A 20,288-nucleotide genomic window follows, 5' to 3' on the forward strand; every position below is an offset into this window, starting at 1 on the left:
TGATGTATTATTATAATTGTTGTTGTTTAAGGATGTAACATTTCATATGTAACAATAGAAAATATATAACATGATGCAACACATTTGAATAATAATCTGAAAAATGCTAAATGAGCCCTTTGCAGTTCTTGAAATACCACAAGGTTTACTTAAAAGATCCCAAACATGCAACCTGATGCAGCTGTGTATGTAAAACCTACACATCTAACCCTTTAGAACCCAAACCCTTTAGAAATAGAAAACAGATTGGAATAAATAAATCACAATATAGAAAACAATAAATTAAAGAAGTAAAATCATTTTCATTATACCTGTATGTATGGATAGAATATCACTTGTGGTTTTCAAACTTGAATACTTAGGATAAAAAACTGTGGATGTTTGAAATGGATTGTGACACCAGTGTCACAAGTCCTTAAGGGCTAACTGTAAAAATTAAAAAATGTCCCGAAGCCAGCAGCAGAACTGTCTAGGCTCACAAAGTCTCGCCGGGTGGCTGCTGGTTTTCACCGTTTCTCTTCTTGGACAGATCTATCAACCTTGTGTCAAATCCCTGCTGCAGTTGCAGTCGAAAATCAGATTTAATTCTACTTTCCTTTTACATAAAAGCAGCCTCTCTAAAAATCAGAAACTCATTACACAAACCGGTGCGTGGTTGGTTGCATCGTATGGATCGAATCCGGATATTTCCCAAATCAGCCACATACAGTGTCCCATCTGGAGACACCACTAAAGATGAAGGACAGTTAAGTCTGGCGTCCTTAGCATAGCCATCTCCTGTTTGATAACAGTCACAGCTGGTATCCTTATGGAGGACAGAAGAAAAGTAGCACACAAAAACGTGAGAGGCAGAGAATGAGAGAAGAAACATTCATGTAGGAAAAAATGCTGGTCAAGTGGAGGGAGGGTACCTTGCAGTCACAATCAGACGCTGCACCAGCTAGGTGGGTAATTTCTCCATCAGTTGACACCTTGTATAGTTATTGAGAAAATGTGAAAACAGTTCAAAACAAACCATGAGCTTCAGATTACACAGAAGAGAAAACACTCAAAGAACTAAAAGTCAGAACTAAATACAATTAAATAACATTAACTCATTCACTGCCAATGACGACTAAAGTCATTTAAAGGCATTTTTTTACTGTTTGAGCATCGGAACGAGCCCCCGCGCTGAGAGAACAAACATCTCAACCCTGAAGCCGATCTTCATCCGCATACGTCACAGATCACATGATCAGGAAGAAACACATCCACGTGTTTGGCGATCGTTTTGGGCCGTTCCTGTAAAAAAAGTGAGGCGCGAACCGGAAAAGCGTCTGCCGATCACAATTCGACAACGGATTATGAAAGAACGGATAACGCTCGAAACACGCGGCTTCTTCCTGATGTAAGAGGTGAGTCTCCTCTTTGTTTTGGTTGTTTTGGCATCGACATCATGCTAGCGCGCAACGTTCTGTGACTCTTAAAAAAACAGTAAAAACGGTGAGAAACGCTGGCAGCGAAGGCCGTTAGTGATCAGGAAACGGCTGGCATTGAATGAGTTAATGACAAAAGTCAAAGTTCATTTATAAATTTAGAAATGTTGGAAAATCTTCCTGTAAATATTAGTGTCTAAAAACAAGTGCACACTAATAAGTAGCAGATCACCTGTCTGATGCGATGGATTTTCTTCTCATCTGTTTCTGCGATGTAGAGAACACCTCTGTACGATAAGGCGATAGCTGTGGCTCCCTCTAGCATGGTTTGCACTGCCCTCTTACCCAGTGTGTACTCTATACCAGGCACCTGGCAGTGCATGGGCCGACCGGCCACAATACGAACCTGAACATAGTGCAAAAATTTGAAAGAGAATAGAAACATGTGGTGTTTGATGTTTTGAAAACAAGTAATGTTTGTTTGAAATATTGTATGAGGTACCTGTCCATTTTCAGTGATCTGCAACACAACATTGTTGTCCAAAACATAAATGGAGTTATCCATGGGACTGATGGCTAGGTCTGTGGGCCATTCTAATCGAACCTGTATAAAGACATTAGTGGTTTATTTTTTCAACTTTAAAGCTCCATCTGAGTACATTCGGCAATAACTGTCTAATAAACAACGATCTGTTTTTGTCAACCCTGTTGCTACACTCACTGTAGCTACGACTGTATAAAACCTAGTGTTGATGTGGAGCAGTGTAAACCCACCATGTAGCAATAGAAGATTACATATAAGCGTATACAACTTTGTGTCTTAGCTCTGACATGTTATTGCATCCATGTGAAGTTTTTTCTCTTCACCCTCACATGCAAGTTCTGACCTTAAAACAAAAACAAGGGCTCCCATACACAGAAATACAGCACCTTGCAAAAAAAGGTCTCGCCCTAGATGTAACTAAGCAAATAGGTAGGAGAGATTCTTTCAGCTATTTAAGTTATTTAACCCCAACTAGTGCAATAAGTTGCTTTTAGTTTCTTAAACAACCAAGTGGAAAGGCATTTGTGGTGGTCGTGGAAAAGATGTTAGTCTGTTTGAGAAGGGTCAGATCATTGGCATGAATCAAGCAGAGAAAACATTTAAGAAGATTGCAGAAACGACTAAAATTGGGTTAAGAACTGTCCAACGCATTATTAAAAACTGGTCCGAGTCCAGATGGACCCTGCTCCAGAGTGATTGTGCATCAGGATAAGAAGAGAGGCAGGTGAAGTGATGCACCCATCACGGTTTTTTTATAGCTGAAAGTTTTATTCTAGTTTTTTTTATTACATTTTATTCTATTTTATTCTATTTTTAATCTTATTATTCATGTTATATGTAGCACATTAGTACCGAAGCAAGTTCCTAGTTTGTGAATTGTTGTTCACTGACAATGGCAATAAACCTATTCTGATTCTGATTCTGATCGTGCCTAGTGGCTATTGTACAAGCCTGTGGGGGCAGTACTATGATCTGGGGTTGCTGCAGTTGGTCAGGTCTAGGTTCAGCAACCATATAGGCTCTTTTGGACTGTAGGAACCTTTTAAAGTTTCTATAACCTTTTCAGGAACCAGCACGTTTTTGTGCGTGTTCGAACAGATAGGAACTAGGGACCTTTTCCATCAGTTCCTAGAACCATTTTAGCTCCTACTCTGATGCAGGGTTTGTCATGGTTCCTGTGGCACTAACATGATAATTGGTGTTTGTTAAACTCATAAGCTACACCTCTTTCTAGATTTCTCCATCTTTTCTGAGCTGATTCATGTTTGTTTATTTAGAGACAGACTGGACTGAACCCTGGATACTCCTGCCGCCGCCTGAACACCTCACTAAAATTAAACTTGTCTGGCTGTGGCTGTCAGAATTGATGTCTGAATGCCAAAAACAAGCCTTACAGTTTTTCTCTCACAGGTGGAGTGTTATAGCTTCTGCTATAATGACACGTCTGATACCAAAACTTTTTTAGAAACATTTTCGGTTGTTTTAAATGTCAACCGACATGGAAACAGAAGTGAAAGAGAATGGGGGAGAGAAAAAGAGGAGACGGGAGGGGAGTTCACAAAAAAAAAAAACAATAAACGATGAACAAGAATCTGTTAGACCTGCAGAAAGAAAGAGAGAAAAGGGGATACACAATAATACAACAAAACCAAAATATCACTGCACAACATGAGGATATATAACAGTAACAATTTTTACTGAAAAGCATGCAGTAAAAGACCCCACCTGACAGATACAGTCACACACAAATACAGTCATATACTAGTCATACACTCCTTCCCTCATGCTTTCACATAAACACATACAACCTTAAGACACAAAAAAGTTTCCGTAATACACCCACTCACACTCCCTACAAACACCCTACTGACTTTGGTCCCAGTGCTGCTGCAAAGAGGGCACAACTGTTCCCGGACCCCAGAGCTAACCCTGTTCTACTGGGGTAATGATGAGCAGGCATCCCCACCCTACGTAGAGCAAAGTGATCTACCACCCCAGATCTCAACCAGACGGCCAGCTTCCACTCCTAGCCTCCAGCCCCGGGCAGCTAAACGAGAACAGAGGTGTGATAAGAACCATGATCACCTGCTCCAATGTGGTGTTGATGCATGTTGTTAAAGTGCATTCTATGGTTGGGAGGAGTGGCAGTGCAGGCATCAACAAGCATACACCAGCTGGTGCCAGCACACAACCCCAGTTCCCCTCCAGAACCTTCAGTGTCTAGGTGCAGATTAAAATTGAAAGTGGGCACTGGCACTCGAGGTGAGGCAGAAAAATCCCCCTGCCAGGTGCCGTTGAGTGTGCTCACCCCCATGGTCCGAAATGTGCATTTGAGTGGAGGTGTTTAATGTGTGACTAAAATTGGAGTGCAGGCTGCCACAGGCCTGTGGAAATGGGAACCATACCTTCACCCCTTCACTAATTCACACCGCAAGATCCTATGTGCATGTTTGTGTGGTGATGTGAAGGAGCAGCAGGAGGAAAATGTCTGGGGATGGGGAGGAATGGCTGGGGGACCCGAGCCCTCCAGGGAGCCAGTTCCCCCTCTGGCCCCAATAGGCACTCCCGTTCCAAAAATCTACCTGGGGCATGGAGACCCCAGCCAATCAAGCCAGGGCCCAAAGCAGCAGCAACACAGAACCTTATGGACGAGGGGCCACCAACTCAGCCCCACCCCAGCAGAATATCATGGGAAACTTCCAGACTACATAATACATAAAACACAGAGGTAAAGTTCCGTCCTCCCCTCCCTCGTGATGGAATTGAAGTGTTCCTGCTAGTTCAGGAGAAACCAGCGTCCGTCCGAGGCCCCCAAGCCAGGGCCAGACAACAGTCTCAATGTATTTATGAATGTTTAATCTCTTCTCTTGATATAACAAAAGTTTGCAAAAAGGAAAATTTCCATTTTGGGATGCAAATCTGCTAAAAGCTCATTCCCCCATTGTAGTAAGACGAATATGCAGCTTGACCATAGCAGAAGAGTGTAGCACTCGTGTGGGTATGGGAATTTGAATGAGTAGGGAAATATAGGCAGGAGTGTGGTTGCTAACGCATCCACCCCTCAAACATCTGATTGTTTTGTGTCTGTTCAACAGGTCTTTTCTGAGAACGACCTTGTCAGTCTCTAGTCTAAGGACCCTGCTATCAGCAGGATGATCCTGTACCTTTCTGATTCGACAGCTCATCTACCTTCTTCTGTCAAGCTCGACTCTGCTCCTGAGCTCCGTGTGCTCTCTTTCGCATTCGTGTCACGCTGAGAATGGTTAAAGGGTTGCTAATTCACGTCTGCAAGCCTTTGTTGTCAGCTGTTCTTGTGGCGCCACCATCCCTAAGGGGGGGGGGGGGGGGGGGTATAATCGCGCAAGCTCATGACTCTCCTTTGGCTGGACAGAACGGTGTCAAGGCCACGTTCGGTGCCCTGAGCCAGGATGCTTACTGGCCAGGATGTGTCAAGACATCTCAGACTACATCCAGAGCTGTTTGGTTTGCTGTCAATTTTAGTCATCAAACCCCATCCACAGAGCTCCTTTACAAAGCAGGGGGACGTCCACACTGTGGTCTGGCCTGCAATTTGATTGAGTGGGGCCCCTGACCAAGTCCAGCAGGGGTAACAAACACTTCTTGAATGTGACCTGTGTATTCGCCAAATGGGTTGAATGTTTACCAGCACCTCCTCTCCCCAACCTCTAAAGGCCCTCCAGCTCCAGCTCCACCACCAATACCCCTGTCACCCAGCCCTCGGGGTTCCAGTCTACCTAGCCATCCGGCACTTCAGGGCCCTCTCTCCAGGGCCTCCCAGACACCATCATCTCCTCCTGTGGCCCAGGCGCAGGCCCTCCAGACTCTGTCTTGGCCTGCGTTGGACATCCGGTGCCACCCTTTGAAATGGGGGTACTGTCACAATCTGTCCTGTCTCCCCAGTCTCTGTTCAGTTCTGTGTCTTTACTAACTGCTCCCACCTGCCTCTCATCGCCCAATCACTCCAGGTCCCAGTTCCTCCTGTATTTAAACCCTCCCAGTTCTGCGTTCCTCATCTGTTCATTGTTTCAGTGTCTGTGTGCTTTTTATTAAAAGACCTTTTGATTGTTCACACCAGCCTGCCTTTCTTTCCCCTGCAATTGAATTCTCACCTTGACCGCTTGCCTCAACTGCACCGTGACACACTGTGATTCAATAAAACAGGAATTACTTCCTGATTAATTCAGTTTCCAGCTGACTTCCAATTCCGCCAAATCGGTGGAAAAGGCATTTTGAAACCATCCTATCTTTTGACATCAAGTCAAAGCCTCTCTGCAACGTTGCAAGGGATTACAGATGCAATGACTCTTCTAAGAGCCAACAAACAGCCTTAGACGCAAACATGCATTCCAGCTTCCTGTCGTGACCTGGAGATATCGCAAGGCTAAATGGGTCGTATCGGAGCTAATCTACGAGGTCCTGGTACCTAGAGGTCCATGCCATCGGCAGTGTCCATCCCGACCTTGTGACCCCCTGGATCTGAACAGAGATCTTCATACAAGGGTGTGTAGACTCAACAGATTATGTTTTACAAACAAATCTCTAGTTTACCAATCATACAGCTATATTGATTTTACAACACAGACTCCACAAACTCTCTCAGATACTTAAGAAGGGTTTCGCTAAAACATCTAGCTTCCATTACATAATTTCATCCATCGAATTTAATCACTTCATATCCATTACATTACAACATTTTCTATTTAAATATTAGTAAATTAAATAAATTATTAAAAAAATTAAGACCCAAATGGAAAATTCATAACAAAAGTGTAAAAATGTAATCAAGGTTAGCTTATTACACATCTGTAATGATATTGCCATTCTTTTTTTTTTTTTGTAATAATTTGACACAGAGGCAAAAATAGTTTGTGACACTTTACAATAGGAGTCCATTTATTGATGTGACTTAGTGCATTATTAAACATAAATACATTATTAAATAAAGTTTAATAACTGTGTCTCGTAATGCATTCCTAAGCAGACACACACCCCTGGCCTCTTGTCCTAACCTTAAGGACACTTAAAAGTGTAAAAGTAAAAAAACATGCTGCAGATTTCCTAGTGAATTCAATATTCACACAAAGCTTAGAGTCAGGTAATGGGATATTTATTTTGCATATACACATCTCTTTGGACAGTGTGACAACTTCCAAAAGAACATTTTGTGAATTCATGCCAACACGTATGTTCTCTCTCAAACTAAATGTGATTTATTATGAAAGGTGTTTTGTGATCAGTTGGAAGGTACAAGGTAACGCATCAAATCTACATGCACTCCAGCTCCTTTAGGGTTCTGCAGTAGTTGGTTGTACTGGAGTATCTGGCCGTGATCAGAGGTCCTCACCTTCGACTACCTTGGCGGTCTGATCCTCGGCAAAAGAAGCTGGCTCTTGGCACATGGAATGTCGCCCCTCTGGTGGAGAAGGAGCCTGAGTTGCTGTGTGAGGTTTTAAAGTTCTGATTAGATATAGTCAAACTCACCTCGATGCATGGCTCTAGTTTCCTTGAGAGGAGTTGGACACTCTGGAGTTGCTCCCACTTTCTTGGTGCCTGTACGTTAGGGTTTACCCCAGTAAATAAAAGGGTAGCATCCTTCGGCCTATGTGTGGCGGGACAGGTCCTGACTTTGGTGGTTGCTTATGCACCAAACTGCAGTTCAGACTACCCACTATTTTAGGAGTCCTTGGAGGGAGTGCTGGAGAGAACTACTTCTGGTGACTCCCTCGTTCTGCTGGGGAACTTTATTGCTCACATGGACAGTGACAGTGAGACCTTGAGAGGGGTGGTTGGGAGGAACGGCCTCCCTGATCTGAATTCAAGCAGTGTTTATTTATTGGACTTTTGTACTCATCATCAAGCCGACAAGCCTTTGTGAGCTCCTGGTCGTTCCCCACAGACACACAGTCGACAATAGCCGAGTCATCAGAGAACTTCTGGAGGTGACAGCTGCTGTTGCTGTAGGTGAAGTCCGAGGTGTAGAAGGTGAAGAGAAAGGGTGAGAGCACCGTACCCTGTGGAGCTCCGGTACTGCACACAACCACCTCAGATGTACAGTTTTGCAGCTTCACGTATGGTGGCCTGCTGGTGAGGTAGTTGATCATTAATGCTGTCAGATGTTCGTCCACTCCTGCACCCCTCCTCTTCTGCTGCAGTAGACGTGGCTGGATGGTCTTGAAGGCACTTGAGAAGTCAAGGAACATGATTCTCACAGTGCTCTTTTGCATCTCGAGGTGAGTGAGCACCCGGTGCTGCAGGTTGATGAGTGCATCCTCCACCCAATGTTTGGTTTATATGCGAATTGCAGTGGGTCTATTTCCGGGGTCACCACTGAATGTAAATGGGTGAGTACATTACAGAAAAAAAAGTCCTGTAAAAACATTCTTGTTCCCTCTTTTCCAGCAAGTTTATTTATCATTTTTGAAAGTTATGTAAAAGGATGTAATCTCACTCAGTTAAACCATATTTTATTTGAGGTTGTTTAGTCCTCTCATAATGGACATTAAGTCCTGTGGAAGCTGGCCCAAGAGGACGAGAAGAACGGAGTCTAAGCCTCCCTGCTTAGGCTGCTGCCCCCGCGGCCCAACCCCAGATAAGCAGCCAAAAATGGATGGATTTTTTTCTTCAAATACTGGCTTTTGATGATGATGATATTATTATTATTATTATTATTATTATTATTACTGCATTGATCTCTATCATATTATAAATTCTTGGTTGTTGTCTTTTTTTTGCTTTGTAAAATTAAAAAAAGGAAAAAAGAAAATCAGACGTCTCAGTCCAGAAAAGTGCAGTTCTAGGAACAGCTAAGATACTGCGCAGAACCCTCAAGCTCCCAGGCCTCTGGTAGATGACCCAATCTTGGAAGGATTAGATCACTCACGGAGGGTGATATGGGAATTCTTTTTATCTATCCAATTAGTAAAATCATCAGATTGCATGGGATAAACTTCCATTGTTATGCTGACGATAGTTTTCAGTTAGGTAGATTACAGGCTTTTCTTGAAAACTCTAAAATTTCTGCTCTTAAAACCAGGCAAGACAGGTTCTGTTGAAGGTTAGTTCCTGTGAAAGGGGAGTTTTCCTCTCCACTGTCGCAACATGCTTGGTTAGTATGATGATTGCTCTAAAGCAGTGGTATTCAATTTCGGGCTTGGAGGGCCGGTATCCAACACATTTTAGCTGTAACTCTGTTTCAACACACCTGATTTCAGTCAGCAGGTGATTAACAGGCTTGTGCAGAGCCTGATGAGCTGCAGCACAGGAGATTCAATCACTCAATCAAGTGTGTTGGAGAAGAGAAACCACTAAAACGTGCTGGATACCGGTCTTCCAGGCCAGAAATGGAATTGCCCTGCTGTAAAGTCTCAGACGCAATCTGCAATGTACCAAGTGGTCAGTTTTCACCTACATATTGACCACTTAATAACCTTTCATTTGCAGACAGGAAAACACCATCTGTTTGGACACCCAAATCCAAACACGCCTCTGCCCCAGTTATTGCTGCTGCAGGAAGTCTAAACTTTATCACGGTCTCATGCAGGCTGCCTGCATTTTCACCCTGAGGACAAGTTATCTGGATTCATAAATAACTTTACCGCTTAAAAGTTAAATAATCACATGTGTTGAATGAACAAGAGGTTTAAATCAAATGTTTGAATAATTTGTGCTTTAATCAATGAGCGTAAATTTAGAGGAGATCGTGCTTTTGCTGTTGCAGCCCCAAAACTGTGGAACGAACTTCCTTTAGAGATAAGACAGGCCAGTTCCTTATCTGCTTTTAAGGCACTCCTGAAAACACACCTCTTTACCCTGGCTTTTAATACCTTGTGAGATGTTGGTTTCTATTTTTTATTTTATTTTAGCTGTTTTAGGTGATTCAAATGCGGTTTTATCAAGTTTTATCAAGTTTTTATTTTTAATATAGGGCTAGTTTAATTTTATGTATCATGTGTTTTATTTATCTTTGCTGTTTTCTTTCTAGTCAATTGTTTTAATGTACTTTCTGTACAGCACTTTGTTCCTGTGCTGGGTCTTGTAAAGTGCTTTATAAATAAACTGGATTGGATTGGATTGGATAAAATGAATATTGTTCCTACAATGATCCAGTTCAGATCTTATCTACACCAGATCAGTGTGTGTATGATTTAACAAGTTAATATCTACACTCATACACAATACAATAAGATACTTATTGATGTTAATATTTTCTTCACATAAGTGTTTTAAAACATTCTCATTCACAAAGTGTTAAACACCTTTGTATCTGAAGAAGGTGTGGCTCCTGAGGAATGTTTGGTAAAACCCTCAAAACACGTCACATTCAGATTTGCCAAACTTGCCAACATTTATAAACATCGTGGTTCAATAAAACACAAATAATATCCCGATTAACTCAGTTTCTAGCTGACTCCTGATTCGGCCAAATCGGGAAAGAAGCCTTTTTGAAACCATCTCCTTTGACCTCCAAAGCCTCTCTGTGAGGCTGCGAGTGATTTAATGACAGAACTGCTCTTTTCAGAGCTTCTTCACCTCTGAGACATCTAACCTGCAGACCCCGGGTTGCATCTCATGGCCCGTGAAGCTGGACTCAGAGGAAGGTACTAATCTCTGAGTATTGTGGTTTCGACGTCCGGTGACCTCACCACTCGGGACCACACTCCTCCGGACCGCCGAGAGCAACTAATACCAAGGGTATCGTAAGCCTGTCTCTTGACAGCTGGTGTTTTTCACCTTGCTGTAATGACCCCATACAAATCCAGTAACATCAACACTATTTTCCATTGACTTTGATCAACAGTGAGAGGCTGTTGCACTACGGTGAATGTTCAAAATGATTTGCATATTTACCTGTCTTATGTGCATGCTGGTATCACAGGTCAAAGGTCGTGCAGAGGTTAGATCATTGCTGCCCAGAACTGTAGAGATAATTCCATTCCGATCAACTTTCCTGATCATCGTCCCATCCACAAAGTAGATCAGCCCATTCTTATCAACGGCAATCCCTGTGGGTTGAAACAGACAGACATTGAAAAAGCTGCTAAATGCAGGAATATAGTTAAGAGACTTGTGTGTAGCTGGTTTTAAAAGTTTAGGGCTTTCAACACCAGACATGACCCAAAGGTGCTTATGACCAAAGCCGCTTTGGGTATTTGAGTACCCCTGGTCTGGAAGAAGCTAAAATGGATTAAAATTTGGTAGCTGACCAAATGAATCAGGCCTAGTCCACACATGGCCGGGTTTTTTTAAAAACGAATATCCGCCCCTCCAAAAACTTGCATCCACACCACCTCATTTAAAAAAAAAACTCTGCCCATACGTACCCGGATAAATACGTTGTTAAGGACATGCTAGACCTGTAGGCGGCAGTACTTCCCCCGTTCTTAACCTCGTCCTTCGTCTGTGGTCTTCCGCAAGGAGCAGTAATTCCGCTTGCAACAACAAACAAGCAAAAAGCGCTTGGATAACTGATAAAGCGAGCGCAGCTCTGAGGGCATCCATGCTGTCGGCTAGTGTAAACACAGGTCGCACACGTGATGTCAGCATTTTTTGTCGCGGAAAGTGACGTTGTGGACCTTAAAACTCCGGTTTTGTCTGTCCACACGCAGACACCCAAAACGGAGAAAACGCAGATCTTCACTTTGGCCGGAGTTTTTAAAAAGATCCGTTTTCGTGTGAAAAAACTCCGTTTTCGTGTGGATGACAGGCCAAAACGTAGAAGAATTTCTACGTTTTGGCAGATCCCCGGCTACGTGTGGACAGGGCCTCAGTTGTGTTCTGGAATGAACTCTGAGCAAAACAAGTGCTCTCATAAACAGGCTTCAGATGAGAGCTGTCATACTCTTGACAGAAACATTGACAGGATGGCGTCACCTCGAGCAGAAAAAGAAAAACACAAATGTGTTTCAATAACCAAAGGACAAATATTCTTAACAAGAACAGAATTTATGGGTACGAACAAATCTCCGAGGAAGCACAATACCTGAAAGAAAACTGGAACTGGATGGACACTCCTCATAGTAAGCAGGAGAAAGCATGTCGGTCTCTGTGTGTGTGTATGAGTGTGTGCGCGCGCGCACTGCTAACCTTTGGGTCCCAGCAGCAGAGCCTCGGTGGCTTTCCTCCCATCCCCACAGCGGGCCTCATCAAAAGGAGGACACTGCTCTCCTGTTCCGGCCACTACCTCCACATTAGCTGAGTACATGTCAACACTGCATTAGAAGCAGCTTGCATCACGATGTAATCCTGGGCTACCTGAACAGACTTACCGGAGAGGTCATGGGCCCCGTTAAGATTCTTGGGTCGGTAAATTCTTCTTGAGTTAGTGTCAGACACGTAGAGCTGCCCTGTCACTGGGTTGGTAGCTAGGTAGTACCGGTGAGCAGGGTTGTTACTGTAGAGCCAGAACAGACCAAAAAATAGACAAGTTAGCAACAAATAAAACAAATGATTTCACAGATCGATTAGTAATGTTCCAAGCGCCTCTCGATCTGTGCTTTAAAAAAAATTATGATTGATTTGTTCACCAGCCAACTTATCATCCTGATTCACACCTGAACGTGAGAAATGTGGAGTAGAAAAAGCAACAAAATCAAAGAAGACAGAAACATTTTTATCAGGGAGCTCAGAACATCAATAGTGATCTACTGTCAAAAACTCAAGGACAAACTATAAAGTTTATGATAATGATGAGATGAGGATGCAAAGGTAAGACGGCGATTTTTGACACCTGTCAGTAATTATTCTGTCTTTTTTGTTCAGAAGATCCAACAGACTCATAGAGAATTTGATCCGTGTGTGTGTGTGTCTTGTGGCTAATCTCTGTTGTGAAGTTTTTGATTATGGTGCGAATGTGGGTGCGCATTTGTGGATGACTTGTTGTGTTGCAAAGCACCTTGGTGGTGTTCTAGGACTCTAGAAGGTGCTATATCAAAAACTGGCCATTTGCCATTATTGTTTAAAAGATGGAATCAATTAATGTCTGTTGCTACAGGTATGCACTAGGCCTGGGCAGGCTATGACTATCCCTCAGGTGACTCTTCGTGCAGGAATGGACCATTTTGCTTGTTCAGCTGAAGTTCTCTGAGCTGTATATCTTCCAGAGTCAAAGCTGGTCCAATAACATGGATAAATCAGTAAGTTGTCTCTCTCTTGAAGTCCATGATTAGTTCCTTTGTTAGCTTTGCGTTGACCAGCAGGTTGTTGTTACACTATGCTTCTAGGTACACCACCTCCTCTCTGTTGGGTCAGATTCTGACAAACTTGAGTCCAATACATTGATTATAAATCACATCAAATAATAGAAATTTGATAAAAAAAATAAAAACATGTCAGAATGGACATGGACAAAAATGAGGTGCTGAAACATGAACCGTAGCTGGAATAGTGAATAGTAAAAAGTGGAAAGGATGCTGCCATCTTACCTATGCCTGAAATCTTTGTTTCTTTAACAGTGGAAGAAAAGGCATAGAGAGACATGAGTTAGAAGGCAGCTTGAATGATACCACAGTAAAAATGAAAGGAAAACAAGAATCACTCCTAACTGGAACCATTCACCACAGAACTGACTAGGGAACAGACTTCAAGTGAATGTCATGCTTGTGAGTTTTGAGAAAAGATGAAAATACAGGAAAAGCTTGGATTGCCAACAAGATATATAAGAGTTGGGAGAAGCAGAATTGGTAGACGTTTCTTACACAACCATTGTAAGTCAGACCGTTGTGTTTAACCCTCTGGAGGCAGGCGTTGCAGATTTGCAACGCTAAAACCTACCTACCTGTACGTATTTCATGAGCATTTTTTAACACAGAAGTACCCCTGAAGGACTTGGTTGTTCTTCCTTTTATCAAAGCTTATTTTGAGCCTGAGAGAGTTAAGACCTTGAAAATGTTTATAAAATCAGCTGTCAGCCTGCCCCTCTCCCTCTTACCTCAGCTCCATGACACTGGTAACGTTCCCAGAGGGAAAGATTTTCCTAATGTAGTTGAAGTCCCCAACATAAAGGCTACCGTCTGCTCCACATGCAAGAGCCAAAGGTGCCAGCAGCTTGTTGCCTTCTGCCTGTCCATTACAGCTGGGACATGAGATACTCCGGCGACGGCCATTCCCTACAGGAGTGGTGAAATGCAGTTAAGAGATTCATTTGTATTTGAAGACGTGAAATGAAAAAAAAAACGTGTCAGACAGGCTAGCATTAAATGATTAATAAAATTAATGAAGAGTCATTACTAAAAATTGAAATCCGACTGTAGCAGACAGAGCGTGGAGGACAGGTTAAAGGTCAGATGTCATGAGCTTCACAGCCTTAGTGAAGAAGCTATTCCCTTGCCTTGTTGTCCAGGCATGGATGCTGGTCAATCTTCTGGCTGACGGAAGGAGGGTCAATAGACCCTGGATTCATAACTGGGGTCCAACATTATTATCTTTGGTCAGTTCTGCTGGTATAAATCTCCTCTATGGCCAAACCACCCCATTCTGATAGAGCTCCGGGAGTTGACGTCACTTCTCCCGACATGCAACAGTTCAAATCGAAACGGCGCCATATTGGCAGGCAGAAGCCCGCAGCTGGACTATTTGTTACTGTCAGAAAACTCAATCAAACGGGAAATATGGTAGATTCCTGTTGTGCCCCAGGATGCAGAACAGACGCGGACAACATAAGGAATGAGCCATCTACAGGATTCCCCAAGATCCGGAGTGCCGCAAACGTTGGATCATTGTAGTAAAACACGCTAGTGACCGGGCTAAAACGAAACTGTGGGATCCCGAGAGTAAAGGATTTCACTTATGCAGCGACCGCTTCATATCAGGTACTTAAACCAACGTTTCCTCAACTGTGTATGGTATTTATTTTACATGCTTTTATTACGATTCTTACTGGGCTTCCTAAACTTATTTTGGCATGGCTTTTTCTGTCTTATTACTCATAGCAACAAGTAAACGTCACGTAAAATGTTGCCTCGTGTTTCTGCGTGCTGCCGTTTACGTGTTTTATGATCACAGCAATTAACCGGCTAAGCTGTATTTAACTTTTATGCAATGGTTGATCAATTGTCAGATCACACATCAAAAGCACTTTGGATTGCTATTATCTGTCTCACTGAGACAGATCTCAGACAGATCCTGAGACGCTCCTGCCTGACATATTTATTTTTTTCACGGAAAAAAATCAAACTAGTGATTTCTCTTGGCGTTCAGTTTATACATTCAAACAGCACAGCACTCTATTTAAACTACTTACATGCAAATCTATGTTATTTGTCCATCCATTTTCCTCCGCTTATCCAGAGTCGGGTTACGGGGGCAGTAGCGTCGAGAGGCCCAGACTTCCCTCTCCCCAGCCACTTGGGCCAGCTCCTCCAGGGGAAATCCCAAGGGGTTCCCCGGCCAGGTCCGCTAAGAAGTCCGCTCCGACAGCTTCTAGCATTTTTAAAAAGTATCCCAGGGGCACGGTAAAAGTCGGAGATGTTTAGTCTATTTAATTTCTGACTATATAAAACGATTTCTTCTGTTTTAAAGTGTGAAGTAAACTCTGATGAAGTAAAATCCAATCCGATCCCGTTCATGTTCATGTTTACGATCCGTGTTTGTTTACCTTTTTGACTGCCAATATGGCGTCTACTAACGGAGAGTCACGTGGGGTCCGGAGCTCTATAAAGGGCTTCTGGGTACATTCTACCATCAATATCTTCATCCAACTGTCTGGAAAGTTCTCAAACTCCACAGATTGTGGGCCAGCAACTCACTATTCTTTATTATCTGTCAAGTTTTCAATATCTCTCACAACTGGTTAGAAATCCTCTATGAGAGGCCGTTGAATGGGGGAGTGGTTAGAAACTGATCAGAATGTGAGCGGTTCAGTTCCAGGCCTCTGCGGGTCACTTGTCGCTCACGTTTCTTCAGTACTTCCTAGATTTTCTTCAGCTCGCCTCTTATTAAAGTTACCTTAAAGTGACTTTTTTCGTAACGTACGTGGTGCATTTTACAAGACAGAGCTGAAAACGGCTCGTGCTGTCGGTCACTGCCTCCGCTCGGGTTTTTTTTCCCTCTCTCTCTCCTCAGGATCCACTGATTTCCCTCTTTCCTATTCACTCTCTCTCATTCTTTACATTTTAAAATCACAATTGTCAATTTTTTTGCTCATTTTAAATATATTTTAATCATTTTCTAAATTCTTTTTTATATTTTACATATTTTGTTTTTGTGAAGCGCCTTATGATTTTTATCTTGAGAGACGCTACAGAAAATATCTTTTCTTCTCTCTCTCTCTCTCTCTCTCTCTCTCTCTCTCTCTCTATGTATTAATTCATGCACTTAAATATTAATGTTCTGATTTTATTGAAAAACTTGTTCTGTAATAGTTCCTTTACTATTGTGATCAAAAACATCTAATCTCAATTCTGAGGCTGCTCTGTAAATAGTTTTCAAATAGTTTGTGTTATGCAAATGTGAAGAATGCATACATGTCCTAAACAAGACCTCCTCTGGGACAATCAGATCGCAATCTTGTTTTTCTCTGCTCAGAATACAAACCACTTGTTCAGAGGCAACCTGTGACAAGAAGAACTGTGAGAAAATGGTCACAGGACACTGAAGAAGCCCTGCTGAGTTGTTCTGAGACCACAGATTGGATGACTCTCTGCCAAGGATATGAAGAGGACATCAATGCCATGACTGGATGTGTTACTGACTATATAAACTTCTGTGTGGACAACATCATACCCACCAGAACAGTGAGATGCTTCGCTAATAACAAACCCTGGATCACCAGTGAACTGAAGAATCTGCTAAATGAGGAAAAAAAGAGCCTTCAAGGAGGGAGACAGGGAATTGTTGAGGAGTACACAGAAGCAACTGAAGATCAAGATCAGAGACAGCAAGGAGGCATACAGGAAAAAGCTGGAGAACAAACTACAGAGGAACAATATCAGAGATGTCTGGTCAGGGATGAAGAAGATCACAGGCTTCAAGCAGAGAAAGGATTACACAGATGGCAGCCCGGACACAGCCAATGAACTGAACAAGTTCTTCAATAGGTTCAGTTCAGGAACAAACCCAGCATCCTCCTTGCCTGTCCCCAGCCAATCAGACATCCCATCCTCCAATCCAACATTTTCCTGTCACACGCCAGCTCTTTTGTCCTCTAATGCAGTCATGGACTCTTCTGGTTCTATAAATCTGTCTTCAACCAAGTCAGGAGATGCTGCTGCCCCATGTACCTCCCCCTCCCACCTATCTGTCTCTAGAAGTCAGGTGAAGAAGCAGCTGGAGAGACTGAACAGGAACAAGACTGCAGGTCCAGATAGTGTCAGCCCCAGGGTACTGAAGGCCTGTGCAGAGCAGCTCTGTGGGATTCTGCAGCACCTCTTCAACCTCAGCCTGGCCCAGGAGAAGGTTCCAGTCCTGTGGAAGACATCCTGCCTTGTTCCAGTTCCAAAGAAAACTCGCCCATCAGTCAATGACGACTACAGACCGGTTGCCCTGACATCCCACATCATGAAGGTCCTGGACAGACTCCTGTTGGTCCACCTGAATAAGCAAACTAGAACATATCAGGACCCGCTGCAGTTTAATTATCGCCATGGAGTTGGAGTTGAAGATGCCATCATCCAGCTGCTTCAACCAATCCACTGTCATCTGGACAAAGGAGGCAGCACTGTCAGGGTCATGTTCTTTGATTTCTCCAGTGCATTTAACACAATCCAGACTGATGTACTTTGCAAGAAACTCCAGAAGACACAGGTGGGGGCCTCAACTATCGCCTGGATTAAAGACTACCTGACAAACAGACCACAGTTTGTGAGGCTGAAGAACTGCACATCAAACCAGGCGATCAGTAACATTGGAGCACCACAGGGGACTGTACTCTCACCATTTCTTTTTACCCTGTACACCTCAGACTTCCAGTACAAATCAGAGACCTGTCATCTACAGAAATACACAGATGACTCTGCAGTTGTCGGGTGTATCAGAGATGGACAGGAAGCTGAGTACAGAGAGCTGGTGGAGCGCTTTGTGGCATGGTGTGGAAACAATCATCTGACCTTGAATGTGAACAAAACAAAGGAGATGATTTTAGACTTCAGAAGAAGCAGGGTGGAGTCAAACACTGTTTCCATCATGGGAGAAGAAGTGGAGGTGGTTGAGGAATACAAATACCTTGGAGTTCACCTGGACAACAGACTGGACTGGAGAAAGAACACCAAAGCCGTTTACAAGAAGGGACACAGCAGACTGCACTTCTTGAGGACGCTGAGGTCCTTCAGTGTCTGTAGCAAGATGCTGCAGATCTTCTACAAGTCTTTTGTTGAGAGTGTAATCTCTTCAGCCATCGTCTGTTGAGGTAGTAGCATCAGAAGCAGGGACCTGAAAAGGCTCAACAACCTAATAAAAAAGGCTGGTTCTGTTCTGGGGACGACTGTGGAACCACTGGAGGAGATAATGCAAAGAAGGATTCTCCAGAGAATCAAGAAAATGATGGACAACCCTGAGCATTCTCTTCACAAGACTGTCCGACAACGGAAGAGTGTCTTCAGTCAGAGGCTTCTTCAGTTTCGCTGCAACACTGACCGCTACTGGAGATCCTTCCTGCCAACAGCCATTGTAATATACCGTAAATCCTCTAATACAGGCCGGTATTCAATTAAAGGCCGGGTCTCCAATTTTGGCCGGTGTCAGAGTCAGCGGAGGTAATTAATGGCCGGTCTCTTATTGTGGCCGGATGGAATGTGGTAACAAGCAAATATGAGCATCCCAGCGGCAGGGTTATAGTCCCCAAATCAACCAGCAGTTGGTAGTAGGGGTTAACGCAGACCTTTATTAGGCTTTTTCTTCAACACTTTGTAACGCTACAGACACGATCCTCTATCACGCTCCTACCACACAGAGTCACGGTGTCAGTTAACCATGCTAATTCAACCCGCTCCACAGAACACACATCACCTTCCCTGTGGCTTACATAACACTCACACAACACGCAAATCAGCACATAGGAACTAGCAGAACGATAGGAAACACATATAACACAATACCCAGAATGCACCTGGCTTACAACCCCAGCCAGGTCATTACACTATCAAGTTCAAAGAGAACGTGCTGATTATGCTGCAGAACACTCTGGAAAGCAGCAGTAGGGGGTGTATGAACTACAGTAATCCCTCGTTTATCGCGGTAGATGCGTTCCAGACCTGGCCGCGATAGGTGAAAATCCGCGAAGTAGGGACTCACAGCATGCCCCTCGCGGGGATTCCCTCCACGTCGCACCTACGTCACAAACCGCGGCTATAAACGGAAGTCGCCTTTCCAGCTCAGTCATCGTTTCTTCAGATTCATGATCAGAGTTTCCAACCTACCAATCAATCCAACGAACTATCAGCTCATAGTAAGTTATCTTACTTACTTCTGGAAAGCCCGGCATTTCCGTGTCACTTCGTTGACGCTCGAACGCTCGGGGGTTTCCTAGAGCAGCCGGCGTTTCACCGACGCTATCACTTCCGCGTCTGTGAAACCACGCTCCCTATTGAATTATCGTATGATCACATTCTCTGTGATCAGCAACGCGCTGTGCCAGACCGTAGGTACTGACACGCGATCGTTCATGTCGGTTCATTTCCTTTAATGTTTTCTGTCTTTTATTTGCGCCTGATGCGTTTCGCTGCATGTTGTGGAGCGGGACGCGGTGCGGGCATCACCTTGTCCTCCGACGCACAGATCACTGATACGGCCGCCAAACAGCAAGCGCTCCGCTGTTGCGGTCGGTAGATCTTTTAGAACTGCAGTTCAAAGGTAACTCATGAGGTGAATATATATGAACCCAGGCAGCAGTTTTTCTTTAGGATTGAGAGGAGATGCAGGAAGATAATAAACAGACAGGACAGAAAAATAGTCAAATAAAAACAAGTTAGTTTTTGTACCTGCTGTTTTAACAAACAGACACCATTGAAGGTCATCAGAAGTGAGGAACAGAAAATGAAATAATTATTTTAATGTTTGGAGCAGCAGGAACTCTGAGAGGCTGCAGGCACATCAGTGAGTTTGCGGCTGCTGCGCAGGGGGAGGGGGGAGAGGGCTGAAGCAGGAACTACCGTTGTTAAAAGAAATGTGTTTAACTTTGAAAATGTGGGCACAATTTTAATTGTCAAAAATTCCAGCGAACCATTAGTTCATTTTGCTCAAATAGAAATAGAGGCCTGCCTCTAATACTGGCCCTCCTTCCAATAAAGGCCTGGAGCTTGATGAGCTTGAGTCAAATACAGGCCCGGGCCTGTATTAGAGGATTTACGGTACAACAACTCTTTGATGACTTGATTATT

General features: G+C 43.5%; 1 protein-coding gene across 12 annotated transcripts in view; it reads right to left on the reverse strand.

The window, feature by feature from the left end:
* Window positions 1-20,288, reverse strand: part of tenm3 (teneurin transmembrane protein 3) — a 251,798-nt gene that overhangs the window by 80,431 nt on the left and 151,079 nt on the right. For 9 of the 12 annotated variants that reach the window (XM_054751727.2, XM_015954353.3, XM_015954351.3 and 6 more), the window contains 9 exons: window positions 13,907-14,084; window positions 13,401-13,421; window positions 12,246-12,370; window positions 12,064-12,171; window positions 10,828-10,982; window positions 1,918-2,019; window positions 1,648-1,821; window positions 912-971; window positions 646-805 (listed from right to left, as the gene is read on the reverse strand). In XM_054751727.2, the coding sequence (XP_054607702.2) occupies window positions 646-805; window positions 912-971; window positions 1,648-1,821; window positions 1,918-2,019; window positions 10,828-10,982; window positions 12,064-12,171; window positions 12,246-12,370; window positions 13,401-13,421; window positions 13,907-14,084 (1,083 nt within the window). The remainder of the gene's footprint in view (window positions 1-645; window positions 806-911; window positions 972-1,647; window positions 1,822-1,917; window positions 2,020-10,827; window positions 10,983-12,063; window positions 12,172-12,245; window positions 12,371-13,400; window positions 13,422-13,906; window positions 14,085-20,288) is intronic. The other 3 variants (XM_015954354.3, XM_054751730.2, XM_054751728.2) reach the window with 1 other exon arrangement.

The sequence above is a fragment of the Nothobranchius furzeri genome, chromosome 7, assembly GCF_043380555.1.
Source record: "Nothobranchius furzeri strain GRZ-AD chromosome 7, NfurGRZ-RIMD1, whole genome shotgun sequence".
In the NCBI taxonomy this organism is placed as follows: Eukaryota; Metazoa; Chordata; class Actinopteri; order Cyprinodontiformes; family Nothobranchiidae; genus Nothobranchius; species Nothobranchius furzeri.